Source organism: Eretmochelys imbricata, chromosome 11 (assembly GCF_965152235.1).
Source record: "Eretmochelys imbricata isolate rEreImb1 chromosome 11, rEreImb1.hap1, whole genome shotgun sequence".
Classification (NCBI taxonomy): domain Eukaryota; kingdom Metazoa; phylum Chordata; order Testudines; family Cheloniidae; genus Eretmochelys; species Eretmochelys imbricata.
Genome location: NC_135582.1, coordinates 9,630,006 through 9,648,986, shown reverse-complemented (window position 1 = coordinate 9,648,986; position 18,981 = coordinate 9,630,006). Strand labels below are relative to the sequence as shown.

The 18,981-nt window shown below is 43.5% G+C and overlaps 1 protein-coding gene across 1 annotated transcript in view; it reads left to right on the top strand.

The window, feature by feature from the left end:
- Positions 1-18,981, top strand: part of CLASP1 (cytoplasmic linker associated protein 1) — a 269,429-nt gene that overhangs the window by 71,924 nt on the left and 178,524 nt on the right. The window contains exons 5-8 of the mRNA XM_077830446.1: positions 28-119; positions 223-298; positions 6,412-6,509; positions 13,057-13,124. Coding sequence (XP_077686572.1) covers positions 28-119; positions 223-298; positions 6,412-6,509; positions 13,057-13,124 — 334 coding nt within the window. The remainder of the gene's footprint in view (positions 1-27; positions 120-222; positions 299-6,411; positions 6,510-13,056; positions 13,125-18,981) is intronic.

The window sequence follows — 18,981 nt, the reverse complement described above, 5'->3', positions numbered from 1 at the left end:
TTCCACCCTCTTTTCTGTCTTCTGCAGTATGTGTGGGACAGACTGTTGGGAGGATTCAAACACAAGAATTTCCGGACGAGAGAAGGGATTTGCCTCTGCCTTATTGCAACCCTCAACGTGTAAGTCAGGACCTGTCATAGACCTGGGTTACTAGGTTCCGAGTGTTATACATTTAAAAAAACAAACCAAAAATTCATACTCATGCACTTTCTTTTCTCCTAGATCCGGAGCTCAGAGTTTAACACTGAGTAAGATTGTGCCACATATATGTAACTTACTTGGAGATCCAAACAGCCAGGTAAGTCTTTGGTGAAACTCCATGTTAAATTCCATATTTACTGGAAGGGAGAGGGGTCTGACTGTCACTCACAATAAGCAGAACTCTAAATTTTGAGTGGTACATTGACTGTGTGTGCTTAGTACCAGCCGTTGGTGAAGTTTGCAACTTCACCATTTATGAAAAGCCCTGGTTTAGTTTTGCATAATATGATTTTAGGGCATGCCTAGTTCTGTTCTCAGTGACTCTACGGTAAATATGAAGTGATTTCACTGGAGTTGCTCTGGGTTTATATTGGTGTCACCAAAATAATAAGAGAGTCAAATCTGAAAAGACTGAAATCATGACAATAGTTAACGCCATGTGCAGCAGTGTGAGTTGCATGGGATATTGGGGCTGTGGCCATCTGAGTAAATTCAAGAGAAGATATGAAAGAGAAGCATGAATCCAGTCTGTCTTTGTTTAGTGCCATGTGTCCTAATCAGGGAAATGGCAGTGATGTGCTGCTAGACTAGAGTTTTTATAAGGACGTTCCTCAAAAATATCCTATCAAAATCCGTGATACGTTTCCAACCCCCTGTGTAAAAATGGTGCTGTTCCCCCAACATTCCAGTCCTCCTTTCCTTCTCCCCCAGAGAATCCAACAAGTCCATACGTGTATCCTCTCCCAACTCCATTAGAGTGATTTCTACTGCTGTAGGGCCTCTCACCCTGAGAAGGGTGGGGGCCCAATTTCTCTAAGTGCTCCGCTAAGGCCAGGAAGAGGCAAAGCCTGCCCTGAAGAGCTTACAATCCACTTGGAAACAAGATACAAGAAGTGAAAGTAGGAAACAGGAAGGGAGAAGGTGGGGAAGGGAAGACAAAGGAAAGGGCAATGAGATAGTGTTGTCATATAGGGCAACTTCCTGGTTCCCAGTCGTTGGAAATTACCCTGTCTTGCTCCCATCACACCGTGAGTCTCACTCCCCCTTGCATCATGGATGCTCCTCTAGGTGTTCCCCTACCTGGCAGCTGTCTCTGGCTGTTGGTTGGGTGGGATGTAGTGTTGGGCTGGGTGGTCGGTTGGAGAATAGGTGCCCCATGATTCTTGATTTGGGCAGGTCTCTCTTCTCTCCACTCCCCCAGACTACTGGGGGTCTCCCCTAGCTGCTGTGAGGAGTTGGGTGAGGGAGAGTGTTCCCCTGGCTGGTGTAATGGGCTAAGAAGAAGAACTGGTTACCCCTGAGAGTTGGTAAAGGGAGGGGGAATGGAGATCCAAACTCCCTTCCAGTACTGACTTTTCAAACCCTGGGCAGGGGATGGGCCGTCAGGCTCTCTGGCCGGGGAGAGAGATGGGCTCCAGAACTCTGGCTCAGTGCCCAGACGGTGATTGTTTGGACACGTCTTCTCTCTCTCTCTTCTTTGTGTGCTGTTGAGCAGCCAGCAAGCGTGTGAGGGGAGCAGCCCTCCCGCCCTGCACACTCCTCTTGGTGCCTAGTACATCTCACAGTCTCACATTTCCTCATTGTCCTCCAGAGCTCCCCCAAAGCAGTGCTTGTGGGGCAAAGAGGAGTAGCCTGGCCTGCCCAAACAACAACGAAACCACACAACAATCAGACACAAAGTACTGTGCCTGCGTACCTTTTTAAATCTTCACAATAGTGAAAAACACTAACCCATTTGGCTACGGTCAAGTGCACTGTCAGTTTAATAAATGATGCTTCCTCTGTTAGGGGCCAGTAGATCCTGCCCTTCCTGGGAGGGGAAGGGAGACCGGATGGTGTGGAAGGAGAGGGATGGACCTTGTGATCTGATAACACTTCTTTCTCTATCTCCGGCTGCCTATTTTCTTCCCTCTGAGAATTACTGTTGTAAAGCTGCATTAGCAGAACGTTGAGGAACACTGCCCTCTGTTGGCTGAATGAGATATAGCAGAAGCAGGGAAATGGTGTTTTGTTTTGCTTTGCTTCACTTTGCTACAGAGATGCGAGTTGTATTGTTGAGGGTTTTGTTTTTACCAGCGGAGGAATTTTTTTTAAAACTAGCATTGTTTTTGAGTGATCATTTAGCAATTTTCCTTATCCCAATAAACTCTTGATATGGCTCTTTAGTTACATGCATTTAGACTATTCTGATTGAGGACAAGAGACCAAAGGATTTTAACATAAAGAACTTAAAAGCATTTTAAAAATTGTATTATTATAAATAAAGAAAAGCCACTATTGATACAGCCAAGTTTTATACCTGTGTTTGCCCCATGGTGACTCCATCTTTTATGGCATGAGTATTTATTTAGGCCACGATCCTACAAACATGTTCACGTCCAAGTAACCTTATACATGTCATCCCATTAAACTCAGTGGGACTACTCAGGCTCATAAAATAATTTATGTCCATGACTGGGGTTCCTAGGCACTATGTTAATACAAATAATAAATAATAATAAGTGTTTGCAGGGTTGGGGCCTTAGGCTGCAGGTTTTTTATAGTGACTTTTCCTTAGAAAGCACAAGTTTCTCATGGTGACTTTTTAGAGGAAGCATCAGTGTTCTTTTACCTACCCCTTCAGAGCCATGCTTTCACCTGTGGCAATTACAGTCTCCCATCACCTGCTCCCCTTTCCCAGCTGTGAAAGTGTTTGCCTCAGAGTCTTGCTCTGGAATCTTCATTCCCCGCATCACCTCAAGGGGAACAGGCAGCAGTGGTCAAATCTTCAGCTGAGGGTAGGAGATCTGCTCGTCCTTCCTTTGTTTGTAGCAGGACCAGTAGCCTCTCTTCAGCTCCATGCAATGGGAACCAGTGAAGCTTTGTTGTTTTAAGGGCTAGTGGGGTCTTAGCTCGCTCCTGCCACCTCTACAATGTCACAGGGCTCAAAGAAAGCCCCAGAATTCCTGGCATGTTCATGAACCCACTAACATCTTACCCCCACAGTAATGTGGCAGGATGCTGGGTAGTGTAATGTGGTTGCTTTCTGTGTGTTGGCTTAGGATGATCCTGCCAACTCACCTGTGGCTTTGATTTGTTTGGTAACTTGTGTCTTACTCAGGCTGATAGCATGTGATGCTGGACCTTGGTATTCTCTAGGTAGATAGTTTGGGTTCTGTCATATTTACCCTTTTAATCTTTGTTCTATAGGAGCCCCATGCTCTCCCTCGTTTTTAGCTCCTTGTTACATCACATATAAAGATGGTGACCCATTAAAGAAGGTTTGTCCAAGAAAAAGAAAGAGGACTTTCACTTCTGATCTTGTTCTGAGATCTGTCCCACTCCTTGTGCACTGTCCTTCAGCAATCGCTGCAGCTCCTCAGTCTTTAATTTGGTCTAAAATAACCTCCTAAATTGGCCAGCAAGGGGTACATCCCCTGTACACCATACTGGGTGCATCCCTTTATGTAGGGGGTGGATAGATGGGTCTTTGCAACTGAACAAATGGTTTTGGGAGATTCCTCCTAACTTGATCTCCAACATCAGTGTCATCTTGTCATTGGGCTATCTCCTGTCCTTGTTCTTAGATGGCTGACAACCTGGTAGCAGAGCAGGGGCACTGAGTGTGAGGGTCTTTCTGAAGTCCTCTACTGGTTAGGGAACCGAATGTGACAGAATAAGAGTCTGCCCGTGACTGTGTCAAGTCCTCGAGAGTTCTTTCTACCAGTGCACCCTGCGGGGGAGAGCAGCGAAGGGTTGAAGATTAAAAGATCAAGGATTCTAAAGGAATGCCCTCTGTTTGGCCAAAAGCCAAACACGGGGTGGATGTCACCAGCTTCTGCTGACTTTGGCCAGTGACTTTGTTTGGCCTGGCCAGATTGTTTAGCATAAATAGTTAATATTTCAAGGGACCATTAAAGGTGAAGGGGCTTGCTAACACCTTACCAGTCATCGGGAGGAAAGAAAGGGGAAGGGGAGGCAGTTGGGGGAGGTTTGTTAGTGGGCTACTGATTGTTGTAATAAGCCATAAATCCAGTGTGTCTGTGTATGAGAGCAGAGTCCATTGCCCTGTGAATTTCCAGCCTGCCAGCCCTGTGCAGTTGCTCCCATCAGCCACTGGTCCGAGATGTAAAGGGAAGCTCTGGTGGAATGTTGAAGGCCAGTAGGAGCCTGAGTGTGGCCTTGGTTCCAGAACCTGGTGAGAGGGGCAGTTGCGCCCGGAGACACAGCGGCAGTTGACTGGGCAGACAAATGGCTGAGTAAGGAATTTGGGGGAGGGAGGGCAGGGAGATGACCCTCAGCATGCACAGGGCTGCCATTCGTCCTCTCCACCTTCTGTGCTAGGGCTCAGGCTGCAGGGGCAGAGAAATCCTGTGATTGCTTCCTGCCCTGCCCTCCCCTCCCTTCCCCATAGGTGGTGCTGCAGCTTAGTGCTTCACCTGCCGGTTGCCATGGGGATGGCGGGAAGAAGTGCTGTGGAGGGTCCGGCCTGGAGAGGAGAAGGGGAAGGGGGCACTGAACTGGCAGCATGTGGGGGAAAAGGGGATGCTGGGGCCTGAGAGGGGGAAATATGGGGATAGGTAGGAGGAGAGGGGAGAAGAGGAGGGGAAAGAGGTGAATGGCGGTATGGTGGGAGAGAGGAAAGGAAAGAAAACTTGACAAGGGCAGAGGAAAATGACTAAAAGCCCCTGAGGCAGGTGGGCCAGAACTCAGGGGCCTGGGAGAAAGCAGAGACCCTGCTAGGAGAAAGCTCTGCAGTGGGGGGGATGGAGCTAGACAAGTGTGAGCAGCAGCTGAGGTGCTGTGCCACGTGCTGGCTGTTGTCTCCTTGGCAATCTTTCTTCTGCAGCCATATTGCCAGGGGTTCCCCCACCAGCTGCCGCCTCTGGACCTCCCCCTCCCTGGGTGGAGTGTATGTTTGACATTGTGGAGGGGCGTGTAGGTAAGTTAATGCTAGTGGTGGGCATTTCTTCCCCACATCTTTGCAGGGAGGGAGAGATTGCAGGCGTCTTCCAGAGTACACTCTCCCCACCTGCAGAGCCTGATTGAAGGCGGTGGCTTACCCTGTTCTGGGCTTAGGTCTTTTCTGCCCATGCAGGTGCTGGGGCGATATAGTTCAACTGGCTGCTGAGCACATCTCTTGCAAACCAGAAAACATCTTTTTTTTACATGCAAAGTTCTTACTTTATGTTCTGCCAAGAAGCCACGTCAGTCATTAACCCTAGCTGTGCCAAGATTAGACTATCCCCCTGGTGTTTGAGGCACCTATTGCCCTGGTATCAGTTGCCTTGCATTAACAATATCAGCCCAAAGCATGAAAAATCATGATTAGTTTGTTGGTATGGTTGATCTGCTGCTGTACTAAAGTTGTATTGAAATCTGTTCTGTACTAGAGATACTAGGGGTTTTGTTACTCTCTTACCGTTCTCTGTCTACATCTACGTCTGCGGCAATGTGACTCTTTCCTTGCTGGGTAACATAGTCTGGGTCTATATCAGGAGGGAGCCTGTAGCCAAGGCAATTTTGCAGTGGTAGTTTTGTGGCATTTTATTTTTCATTAGGAGTTTGGTCTGTCTCTGCAGAATCTAAGGACCGAAAGTCAAGGACTTCAGTTACTGAGCACTCCTGATTTCCTGACATGGAAGGACTTTTTATGCAATTGATATCAAAATTACTTCTTTCCTCCACACTATTAGATCAACATAGACAAAATTATAATGCAAATAGCTGCCTCTCCTGATTTAGTGCTATCTTACAAGCTCATTGTGTTGATCTACTAGCACAGAACTACAAAATCTGTTCATCCACTGTTACCATGATGGTCATAAAGAAGAAAAAGGTTATATTTAGCCTTCAAAAAATGTACCCATCCTAGGTGAACGGGTGAGTGGAATTTTATAAGGCTGAACAGACTTACTGCATGCACAGAGGCTGGTGACTTGTGCTCAGTTCCCAGCTCTGCCACTGACTTGCCGTCTGTCCTTGGGCAAGTCACTTCAGCGCGCCGTGCCTCAGTTTCCTCATTAGTGAAATGAGCCTAATGATACTTATCACCCTCTGAGATCTATGGATGAGAAACACTACATAAGTACTATTATTTATTATGCAAAAAATCACAGGCGCCATTGTGGCTGAAAAATGGATATATTGCTTTTTTGGCTTCTCTTAGGAAATAGTATTAAAAATTAAAAAGATGATTAATTTCTATTAAATCTCTTCTTTACTATTTAGGTTCGAGATGCAGCAATAAACAGCCTAGTGGAAATTTACAGACATGTAGGTGAACGTGTAAGGGCAGATCTCAGTAAAAAAGGATTACCACAGTCTCGGTGAGTGAAGAATATCCATTCTTTCTGCCTTTCTTGGTTTCTTTTCATTATTGCTGCTTTAGGGACTACAAATGGAAGTCTTTTTGTGGGAGCCCTAAGGTGCCGATCCTGCAAACACTTCGCATGCACTTAACTGTACTCAACAGAGTAAAGTTGATAGGGATTGTTCATCTGCAAAAAGTTAAGCACATACCTAAGTGTTTGCAGGATTGGAGCCATAGCATCTGTGGAAAGTATTTAAAAAATATTACATAGGTCCTAGAAAATGTAACTCTCAAATGTATGCTGTGTCGGTCCCAGGACATTAGAGAGACAAGGTGGGTGAGATAATTTCTTTTTTTTGGACTAGCTTGTGTTGATGAGGGAGGATATGTCTACACAGCAAGAAAAACACGCAGCTGGCCCGTGCCAGCCAACTCGGGCTTGTGGGGCTCAGGCTCTGGTACTATTTCACTGTTGTGTAGCCTTGTGGGCTCAGCCTGGAGCCTGAGCTTTGGGACCCTCCCACCTCGCAGGGTCCTAGAGCCTGGGCTCCAGCCCGAGCCCAGATGTCTACACAGCAGTGAAACAGCCCTGCAGCTGGAGCCCTGCAAGCCCAAGTCAGCAGGCACGGGCTGGCTGCGGGTGTCTAGTTGCTATGTAGACATACCCATGGAGCTTGCACAGAGCTCTTTTTCAGGCCTGGGAAACTAACTCAGTGTGTCACTGCTAAATACAAGGTGGAACAGATTGTTTAGCATAAGTAGTTAATATCTCAAGGGACCATTAAAGGTGAAGTGGCTCGCTAACACCTTTCCAGTCATCGGGAGGAAAGAAAGGGGAAGGGGAGGTAGCTGGGGGAGGTTTGTTAGTGGGCTACTGATTGTTGTAATAAGCCATAAATCCAGTGTCTCTATTCAGTTCATGACTTTAGTGTCTAGCAAACTTATGAATTTAAGGTCCCAGGCTTGTCTTCTGAAAGTGTTGTGCAGGTTTCCTTTGAGGATGAGATTAGATGTAGAGTGATCATTTAATGAAAATTAGAGACTAACCAATTTATTTGAGCGTAAGCTTTCGTGAGCTACAGCTCACTTCATTGGATGCATACTGTGGAAAGTGTAGAAGATCTTTTTATACACACAAAGCATGAAAAAATACCTCCCCCCACCCCACTCTCCTGCTGGTAATAGCTTATCTAAAGTGATCACTCTCCTTACAATGTGTATGATAATCAAGTTGGGCCATTTCCAGCACAAATCCAGGTTTTCTCTCCCCCCTTCTCCCCCCCCCCCCCCCACAAACCCACTCTCCTGTTGGTAATAGCTTATCTAAAGATAAGAGTGGGTTTGTGTGTGCGTTGGTGGGGGGAAGAGAAAACCTGGATTTGTGCTAGAAATGGCCCAACTTGATTATCGTACACATTGTAAGGAGAGTGATCACTTTAGATAAGCTATTACCAGCAGGAGAGTGGGGTGGAGGGAGGTATTTTTTCATGCTTTGTGTGTATAAAAAGATCTTCTACACTTTCCACAGTATGCATCCGATTAAGTGAGCTGTAGCTCACGAAAGCTTGTGCTCAAATAAATTGGTTAGTCTCTAAGGTGCCACAAGTACTCCTTTTCTTTTTGCGAATACAGACTAACACGGCTTTTACTCTGAAACCTGTCATTTAATGAAAATTGTTCACCCACAGGTGCTAGGGTGGTTTTGTTTGTCTTTTATCATTTTCCTCTGTGAGTTAATTCGAGAATGTAGTAGTGATTGTCTGGTTTCATCCATATAGTTGCTAGTGGGTCATTTAGTGCACTGGATGAGATACATCACATGTTGAGATAGGCATGTATAGGATCCATAGCTCTGGAAATGCGTGTTGTGGGGTAGTATTAACCTTTGAAGCAGTGGAGTTATGTCTGCAGGTTTTGCATCTGTTCTTCTGGCAGGGTCTGGTGTCGCTTTGAGATGGTGTGTCCTGGTCTGTGGGAAGTTTTGCTTCTGATGATGTGCTTGGAAAGGCTGCGGGGGTTGCTTGAAGGCCAGAAGAGGGTGTTCAGGGAAGATTTCTCTCAGGATGTAGTTCTTTGATGATATCCTATATGGGTTCCAGAGTGAGGTGGTTGGTGACAACTAGGGGTGTCCGATGAAGTGAGCTGTAGCTCACGAAAGCTTATGCTCAAATAAATTTGTCAGTCTTTAAGGTGCCACAAGTACTCCTTTTTCCGGATACAGACTAACACGGCTGCTACTCTGAAACTAGGGGTGTGTGGTCAGAGTGAGTTTTATTTCTGTATTGAGGTAGGTGGTCTTGGGGTATTTGGGTGGCCTGTTCCATGATGTGATCTACTTCTCTGGCGTTTTTGAGCGTGTTAAGGTGTGTATCCCAGACTTTCTCCCCGTATTCTGTGGAATCTGAATGCCTGGGTGTAGATAATGGATTTCATGGTGTGTTTGGGTTGTTACTGGATCTGTGAAGGGAGGTGTAGTGATCCGTGTGTTTCTTGTAACTCAAATGATAATGTTGTTTATGTTGCAACATTCTGCTCGGTTACTTCCTCCTGGATTCCGTAGGTCTTGTATGTATATTCAGTATATTAAGAACAAAAAGAAACCTGGTAATAGTATTGGTCCGTTGCTAGATGGAAATGATAGAATTATCAATAATAATGCAGAAAAGGTAGAAGTGTTCAATAAGATGTAAATTTTTAACAGTGAGAATAATTAACCATTGGAACAGTTTACCAAGCATCACAGTGGATTCTCCATTACTGACAATTTTTAAATCAAGAATGGATGTTTTTTCTAAAAAATCTGCTCTAGGAATTATTTTGGGGAAGTTTTGTAGCCTGGGTTGTACTTCAGGTCAGACTAGATAATCATAATGGTCCCTTCTAGCCTTAGAATCTATGAATATGGAGCAGCCAGTTCAGACTGGTAAATGGACACACAGTTAAAAAGAGATTGGCAGGATAAAAATCATTATATTCAGCAATTGTGAGATCTTTAAAAAAAATTATACATGTTGGTCTCTTTATATTTACCTCCTGGTGTTTGAACCTTTAAGGTTCAGTTGGGCCATATTTTCAAGATTTTTCTCTACAACCATAAGGGCTAGAAACTTACTTCTTTTTTAAATGGAAGCTGAGATCATAGAATCATAGAATATCAGGGTTGGAAGGGACCTCAGAAGGTCATCTAGTCCAACCCCCTGCTCAAAGCAGGACCAATCCCCAATTAAATCATCCCAGCCAGGGCTTTGTCAAGCCTGACCTTAAAAACTTCTAAGGAAGGAGATTCTACCACCTCCCTAGGTAACGCATTCCAGTGTTTCACCACCCTCCTAGTGAAAAAGTTTTTCCTAATATCCAACCTAAACCTCCCCCCCTGCAACTTGAGACCATTACTCCTTGTCCTGTCCTCTTCTACCACTGAGAATAGTCTAGAACCATCCTCTCTGGAACCACCTCTCAGGTAGTTGAAAGCAGCTATCAAATCCCCCCTCATTCTTCTCTTCTGCAGACTAAACAATCCCAGTCCCCTCAGCCTCTCCTCATAAGTCATGTGTTCCAGACCCCTAATCATTTTTGTTGCCCTTCGCTGGATTCTCTCCTATTTATCCACATCCTTCTTGTAGTGTGGGGCCCAAAACTGGACACAGTACTCCAGATGAGACCTCACCAATGTCGAATAGAGGGGGACGATCACGTCCCTCGATCTGCTCGCTATGCCCCTACTTATACATCCCAAAATGCCATTGGCCTTCTTGGCAACAAGGGCACACTGCTGACTCATATCCAGCTTCTCGTCCACTGTCACCCCTAGATCCTTTTCCGCAGAACTGCTGCCTAGCCATTCGGTCCCTAGTCTGTAACTGTGCATTGGGTTCTTCCGTCCTAAGTGCAGGACCCTGCACTTATCCTTATTGAACCTCATCAGATTTCTTTTGGCCCAATCCTCCAATTTGTCTAGGTCCCTCTGTATCCTATCCCTGCCCTCCAGCGTATCTACCACTCCTCCCAGTTTAGTATCATCCACAAATTTGCTGAGAGTGCAATCCACACCATCCTCCAGATCATTTATGAAGATATTGAACAAAACCGGCCCCAGGACCGACCCCTGGGGCACTCCACTTGACACCGGCTGCCAAATAGACATGGAGCCATTGATCACTACCCGTTGAGCCCGACAATCTAGCCAACTTTCTACCCACCTTATAGTGCATTCATCCAGCCCATACTTCTTTAACTTGCTGACAAGAATACTGTGGGAGACCGTGTCAAAAGCTTTGCTAAAGTCAAGAAACAATACATCCACTGCTTTCCCTTCATCCACAGAACCAGTAATCTCATCATAGAAGGCGATTAGATTAGTCAGGCATGACCTTCCCTTGGTGAATCCATGCTGACTGTTCCTGATCACTTTCCTCTCATGTAAGTGCTTCAGGATTGATTCTTTGAGGACCTGCTCCATGATTTTTCCGGGGACTGAGGTGAGGCTGACTGGCCTGTAGTTCCCAGGATCCTCCTTCTTCCCTTTTTTAAAGATTGGCACTACATTAGCCTTTTTCCAGTAATCCTCAAGTAATCACTTCTTCCAAGAGCTGGGGCTTTAAGAAAATCAGCAAATATTGGGAGATGCAATATAGTTGTGAGAACTTGCAACACTGTCTATTTAAACCAAACAGTTTTGCGTGTATGAGTCTTGTCTGCATAATGATACCGTAGATTATTTTGAAAACAGAAATAAAATTCCAGTTAAAAAAAAGCACAAGTTATTGGGCTTGATATGGGAATCACTGTGTAAAAATTGAAGGCCTGTTGTATGCAGGAGGTCAGACTAAATTATCATAATTGTCCCTTCAGACTTTAACTCATGGAATGTATGAAGTCAGTGTATGCAGTTTGTTTACTTTTTGCTCCTCATTCAGTTTGAAAGGTGAAACTAGACTGGTCAGCTTCACTTTCTGGTTCCCACCTTCAAGGGTTCATAGCAATGCAGGGGAACATTTAAATACATTTAAAAGCTCCATGGGCTAACTACTCCTATCATTTATGCTAATGCAACCCCATGGAGAATTTGGGACACTATTTTCATTCAAATTGAAAAAAATCATGAAAACATCCAGAGCTCCTTCGAAAATCTGTCCATAAAAATGTCTAATGGGGCTAAATGCTGAGCATATGAACTTCCCCCCATTCAGGGTGCTCAGCACCACACAGGATAAGGCCCTGGCTTAGATCAGTGGAATATAGGGTTCCATAGATGAGACCAAATAGTGAAGAGACATGAAGAGGAGATGATTGCCAGAAGTCTTTGAGAAAGAAGTGGATCTGAAGGCGGCGTATGAAAGAGGAAAGGGAAGGGAGTTTATGTGCGTGTGCAGTGCAGGGGAAACAGGAAGCGGATGTAAACTTTGGGGAATAAGCACTAGCAAAGATTCTGGAGAAGTGCATTCGGATCTGATTTTTTTAAATGAGTCTGATAAATGTTGTTGTTGTGCTCTGGCTCCTGGCAAAGGGCCAGTGTGGCCTTAGCTGTCACAAGGTATGGTTCCCTTTGCTTTCCAAGGGCAGGGTATCATAGAACTCAGGATGTTATTAGCATGCCCTTTGATAGAAGAGGGACTGTTGACACTTTGACCATTACAACATGCACAGTCTAAAACTCCAGAACAAGGGACTTTTTGCATCAGGCTTCATTATGATTTCTGTTATTGTCTCTTAACCTCACAGCCTCAACTTCCATGTCTAAAAAATGGGCTAATATGAGTTGCAATTAATTGTTCTGTGCTTTGCTTTCAGGCTTACAGTGTGTATGTGTTATGTGTAATGAATGTTTGGCATAGCGAGAAGTTTTTTGGTTTTGCTTGGAAGAATGTTTTAGACATTAAAGGTCAAGTTGTGTCAATTAGCCCCTGGGCCAAGCAGGGGTGGTGTGGAGCTGCATTACCCCAAGGGGAGCTTGGGAAGGAATTGTTTTACCAAGTTCTGGTATGTAGGGGGGGCTGTATAGGCTACAGTGTCTCCCCCTGCCTGCATGTGCACCCTCATAAAGGTCTGCCACACTCTGAGGACTAAACTTCATAGGCCGGCATATTGTGCTGAGGTAAAGATCTCCTGCTGCAGTGGAAATGCCAAGGTGAAGGCATGAACAGAAAAGAAATGTCAGGGCCAAACAAGAATGTTCTTTAAAATGCAAGACTTCTCCTTTATCAACAATTCTGCAAATGGTTAAAGTACAGCGAAGTCATAAGCAACTGGAAACAGGGTTTTGTAATGGGAATGGCAACCTTAATAATAGCAGTGCTGCCAGTCCTGCCTATAATATGCCACCTGGTGTCTCTGTCTTTTCTCTGTTTACTCTTTGCTTAATTAATAATCAAATATTATATCTATATGTCATACAAAAAATAGTTTAGGTCCTCATCTTGTTCTCATAGAAGTCAATAGCAAAAGTCCCATTGACTTCAGTGGGAGCAGAATTGGTCCCTTAATTAGTGCTCTAAGTTACAGGGGCCACAGTAAATCACTTTGATTACTCATTATGTAATGCATTTTCTTTACCTTTCAAACAGGTTGAATGTAATTTTTACAAAATTTGATGAGGTCCAAAAATCTGGAAACATGATCCAGGGTGCAGGTGGTAAGTAGAATCCTGTGATGGTTTCCATTTTTTTTTGTGAATTATCAGTGTTGTGGAAATTCATAAAATAAGTTGTGTGCCTCATTCCAAAATGTTATATTTTTTCCTGTACATCTGGGAATAGTGAAGGCTAGTTCATGCACTTCATTGTGTGATGGAGTGGGATAAAACACTCAGCTGAATATGGGGGAAATTGTGTTTGTTTACAATGGAGGAAAATCTGAAGTTTCTTCACCATAAAGGATGTTTTTTGTTGTTCAGAAGAATGTAACTGAGAACCAATGTTCTTGTCTATATCTAGAAGTGGGAAGGAAAAATTTACACCTTTATCAAATATTGCAATGTTCTCCAAGTTACTGTACATTTAGTTCAATCTATTGAATGACCAGGACAAGTTGGGCTGAATTCACCCCGATCTAACTTAATTGATGTCAGTGAAGTTAGACAAAGAATATAATAACGGCCATACTGGGTCAGACCAAAGGTCCATCTAGCCCCGTATCCTGTCTCCCAACAGTGGCCAATGCCAGGTGCCCCAGAGGGAATGAACAGAACAGGTAATCATCAAGTGATCCATTCTCTGTCACCCACTCCCAGCTTCTGGCAAACAGAGGCTAGAGACACCATCCCTGCCCATCCTGACTAATAGCCATTGATGGACCTATCCTCCATGAATTTATCTAGTTCTTTTGAACCCTGTTATATTCTTGGCCTTTGAAACATCCTCTAGCAAGGAGTTCCACAGACTCACTGTGCATTGTGTGAAAAAATACTTCCTTTTTATTGTTTTAAACCTGCTGCCTATTAATTTCATTTGGTGATCCCTGGTTCTCATGTTATGAGAAGGTGTAAATAACACTTTCTTATTTACTTTCTCCACACCAGTCATGATTTTATAGACCTCTATCATATCCCTCCTTAGTTGTCTCTTTTCCAAGCTGAAAAGTCCCAGTCTTATTAATGTCTCCTCATACGGAAGCCATTTCATACTCCTAATAATTTTTGTTGCCCTTTTCTGTACCTTTTCCAAGTCCAATATATATTTTTTGAGATGCGGTGACCGCATCTGCATGCAGTATTCAAGATGTGGGCATACCATGGATTTATATGGAGGCAGTATGATATTTTCTGTCTTATTATCTATCCCTTTCTTAATGATTCCCAACATTCTGTTCGCTTTTTTGACTGCCGCTGCACACTGAGTGGATGTTTTCAGAGAATTATCCACAATGACTCCAAGATCTCTTTCTTGAGTGGTAACAGCTAATTTAGACCCCATCATTGTATATGTATAGTTGGGGTTATGTTTTCCAATGTGCGTTACTTTGCATTTATTAACACTGAATTTCATCTGCCATTTTGTTGCCAGTCACCCAATTTTGAGAGATCCCTTTGAAGTTCTTCGTAGTCTGCTTGGGACTTAATTATCTTGTGTAGTTTTGTATCATCTGCAGATTTTGCCACTGTTTACCCCTTTTCCTATGAATGTGGATGAATGTGGTCCATTATGTCTTAATGAGAGATGCTAATGTGGACTCTGGATGTATCTAAGGCAGGTTCTCCTTAAAAGGAGTTCATCTGGTTATGTCATATGTAGTGCTGGCGCTTGTTGGAATTTGATGGGACACACTTGTGCATCATGGTGTTGTGATGTCATGTTACCACATTGTGTCAATAGAGCCCCACTGCACTGAAATGATGTGAGATGGTGATGATTCATTGTCATTGGAAGCTGCCTTGGAACCTATTAACACGCCACAAGCTCAACTTGCAAGTGGATTATCTGAATAATATGAGGGCAATTCTGGAGGAAAATCAGATGGATCACAACCCTATATGGCTAGGACAATAGTTTGTATCCAAAGAATGAGTCACAATTAAGAATAAGTTTTGCTGGAGAGTAGAAAAAGGGGAGTAATTTCATATTTCAAGAGCAAGATTTTAGCTGTATAATTATTATACCCTGGATATAACTGAGAAGGGTATCAGCTCCTTAACCTGCCTAACCCCAGGCCCTTAGGAGATTTTGCTAGCCCCCAGGACAGTCTTTAACATCTCAGCACTTTGTGTAGTCTCACAGGTGCCTTAGGTACCATGGTTACAAGCACCAAAACTGTGAAAGTATCATGAAGTAGAGAAATGGAGGAAGAGAAATGGGTCTTTTCTAAATAGCTGTTCTTGACTTATTGAAATTCACCTTGTCTTGATTCACTAAACATAGACAATATATTATTTTCTTGATTTTTTTTTTTAAAACACCACTTTAAATATGTTTGCTGTTTTTAAATGGAAGCATAACTACTCACAGAAATAAACAAAACACCTGTGTGAGAGTGTGGTGGGTTAACTGAGAAGAAAATTCTCAGGCTTTTCAGTTTCCCTTGGTGTTGTAGGCAGATTCATTCCCTCTGCCTAACTACCCCAACCCAGCCTCCTCCTTTCCTCTCTCTATCCAATGTATGAACAAACGTTGTGCAATAAATCTTTGTTCAGATGATGCCCTCTATCGATGATATTAGACAGTAAATGAGACTTGTGTCTTCAGCCTTGATCACGTGTTTCATTGTAGCCTAAAGACAAATGTGCTGTCCAGAGAGGTTCTGTTTTATCCCTGCTTTTAGAACAAAGGAGATACTATCAACATCCATCAGAGTCTATGGGAAAGGTAATACATAAGATGCACCCCAAAGCTTAGCTTTTCACAGGAAACAGCCTCATGAATTTGCTGATCCCTTTCAGAGTTTGGCAGATGGCAGTGCTTATTGTCAGGTTCTCTACCTTATTATCATGAAGACTGCTCCTTTTAGGCTGTGTCTGCATTGTGCGTCTCATGTTACAGTAGAGGGAGTGTGTGAGTGTAGGTCAGCTGGCAGCAGTTTAAATGTGATATTATCTGAGCAGGATAATGGTGGGGCTGGTGCAGCTCCATCAGTACTAGAGGAAGCCCAGACCAGTGGCTTGTCTGCACTAGTATTAGCCCCCAGGATGCTGCATCCGTGTCATGGGGAAAAAGCTCCATGTAGACAAAGCCTCAGACTTTCTCTACACTAGTAGTTTTCAACCTGTGCTCCGCAGACCCCTGGGAGTCTGCAAACGATGCCTAAGATTTCCAAAGGGTCCGCACCTCTATTCAAAATTTTTTATGGGCCTGCAAATAAAAAAAAGTGGTTGAAAACCATTGTTCTATACAGATTCCTGTAAACGGGATTAAATGCCATTTTGATGACAGTAAGTCCCTGTCTTCGCTACAGAAATCACCATGTTTAAACATCACTGTGCCCAAAGCATGTTATAACATGGTTTATGTTGGTGTGTCTAGACAGAAAATTCCTGTGATGATCATGTTCGAAAACTATTGATGAAATGCTGGCAACACTACAGTCAGTGGCAGAATTCCTATTGATTTTAATGGGGCCAGGATTTCACCAGCTGTTTTAGCCTTGCTATTGTCCAGGGTTAGAGCATGGCTTTCTAGTATGGTTATAAGACAGGTGAGAACAAGTGAAGTTACCCCTATGTCCACACATGTTAGAACCATGTTTTAAAACCATGCCCAAGGCCTCCTTGGTGGGTAGCTGTCAGCATACTTTTGGCGAACGGGGCGGTTTGTAATGGAGTCCTGGCCACCCAGGAGCACTGACCTGTGCTAACTATGACAGTGTTCAGAAATGGTTGTCAAGCCTGCCTTATACTGATGTGCAGGGAAATTAAGTAGGCAGAAAGGAAATTATTGTTTTCACTGAAAGTGGTATGTGCCAAGAGAATCAGACAATGGAAAACTATAATTGAAACTGATCTTTTAGCTCTCAAAGTATATTGACTTGGATATAGATGTATTTATCAGATCACCGATGTTTATGTAAAAGAAACCAGCAGCTAGAGTGAGAGTTTATGTATATTGAGAGTACTTTTTGGGAAGTGCGCTGTAAGTCATTTAGGACTATCTTGAACAAACAGCATTTCCTAGCAGACGATAAGCAAAATTTTTTGGTCTGAAGAGTGAGACATTCAGTTTACTAGTAACGCTGGTCAAAATGATGGGATATGTTCTGCTATCAGTAACGCTGATATAAATCTAGAGAAACACTATTGAAGCCAGTGGATTTACACCAGTGTAACTGTGATCAGAATTTGAGCCATTGTATATTTTTCCAAATAACTATTTCAGCATTTTTTTGTTTACATTGTGGTTCATCACAATTTCCTCAAACTGATGTTGAGAAACACTTCATGTTGTTCCTTGTGAATCTGGACTTTGATTTAAGACTTAATAGTATTATGAATAAAACAACAGGGGTGGGGGGCGAAGAGGGGAGAGGTCCGAATAGTAATTTGAAGTGGATTTCATTTATATAGCAGACAGAGGGGAGGATTTCATCTTTGTAAGTATGCTGCTTTGTAAGTATGTTGCTAGGTTACCAGAAAACCTTACAGCCAGAAAATAGAGCTAAGGTGAATGTTGGATTTCTCCATGATTCTTGATATATCTGTTTTGTTTTTTACATATAATTAGTCAACCTCTTGAGGCAAAAATTACAGTTTTTTCATCTCTTTGGCTTTCAGCAAGCGAATTATTTTTTGTGTAACTGCCTTTGCTAATTATGCAGATCTACTTGTATCCCTGGGAGAAATAGATTTTCAGCATGAAAGAGCCAATAATTGCAGGCCTAGTCAGTTGCCATCTTCATATGGCGTCGCATGATGGTCTTTAATTGGATGTGGTATGGAGGGAGGCCCTTGGACATAAATGTAGATTTAATTTACTCTCATAAATCCCCCACTGTTCTGCTTTTCCTGGATTTAGGCCTAGAAGGGCTTGAACCAAAGCTTGTTGAAATCAGTGTTTTTCCATTGACTGCAATGGGCTTTGGATCATGCTCTAATTACACAGACTTCTAAATTCAAGTTTCAGAAAGGATCAGGTTAAGCACACGATCAAGCAGTTACTAAAGGTAAATGATCAATATTACAATATAGTCATTTTCTCCTATTCAATTTGGAAATGACGATCGTGTCATAAGCAAACAAAACTGTTGGTAACCAAAGTCTCTGATGCATAATTTTAAATCCTGCTGATCATTACAAAATTCCAATCTGATATTGTTTGCCATTAAACACTGTGTTTTACAAATAAACACTCCATACACCAAATCTTGAAGTCATCCTCATAACCAGATAGGTCCACAGTGGTCCATGCGTGGAGGATAACCCCTTTTATTGTGTGACGGGGGCTGAGGTGGGTGGGTGCGTGCCCAGATATTCTCCTCTCCCTACCCCCAACGGGATCTCTGCTTGGACTGGGCACTTCATGGAGCAGGGCTCAGGGATGAGTAGGAGGTGAAGTAGGGGTGGTGCTGCTCTCTGTGGAAATCCAGGTGGGAGGTCTGACAGCTGGAAGCTCTGAGCATCCAGTATCAGTGTGGCTACTTCCAGGAGACGGGGGGGCTAGCAGCGCAGCACCCATCCCTGCAGGATGACACCTGTCTCTGTGCAGAACAGGGGGAATCCCTTTTAATTAATAAGTGGGGCATGCAAGAAAAAAGGTTGTGGTCTTTCGATACTTTGCCATAGGAGAAAGGAGTCAGTGTGAACCTTGCTCCTTCTTCAGGCAAAGTCCTCATGGATTTTGAAGGGAATTTTACCTGTAAGGATGGGGCTAAAAAACCCCTGGGATTTGAGTTCATACTTTTGTGACCTGAATTGTTTACCCCATAGCTTTCCCTTAGCATAGCAGCTTAGAGTACTTTATACTAATAACACAAATCTCAAGCTGCTGCTTATTGATTTCTGTTTAGAATGGGGCCCACTACACACACAGACTTTCATCATATAATAATGGCCTGCTTAATCCCCCTTC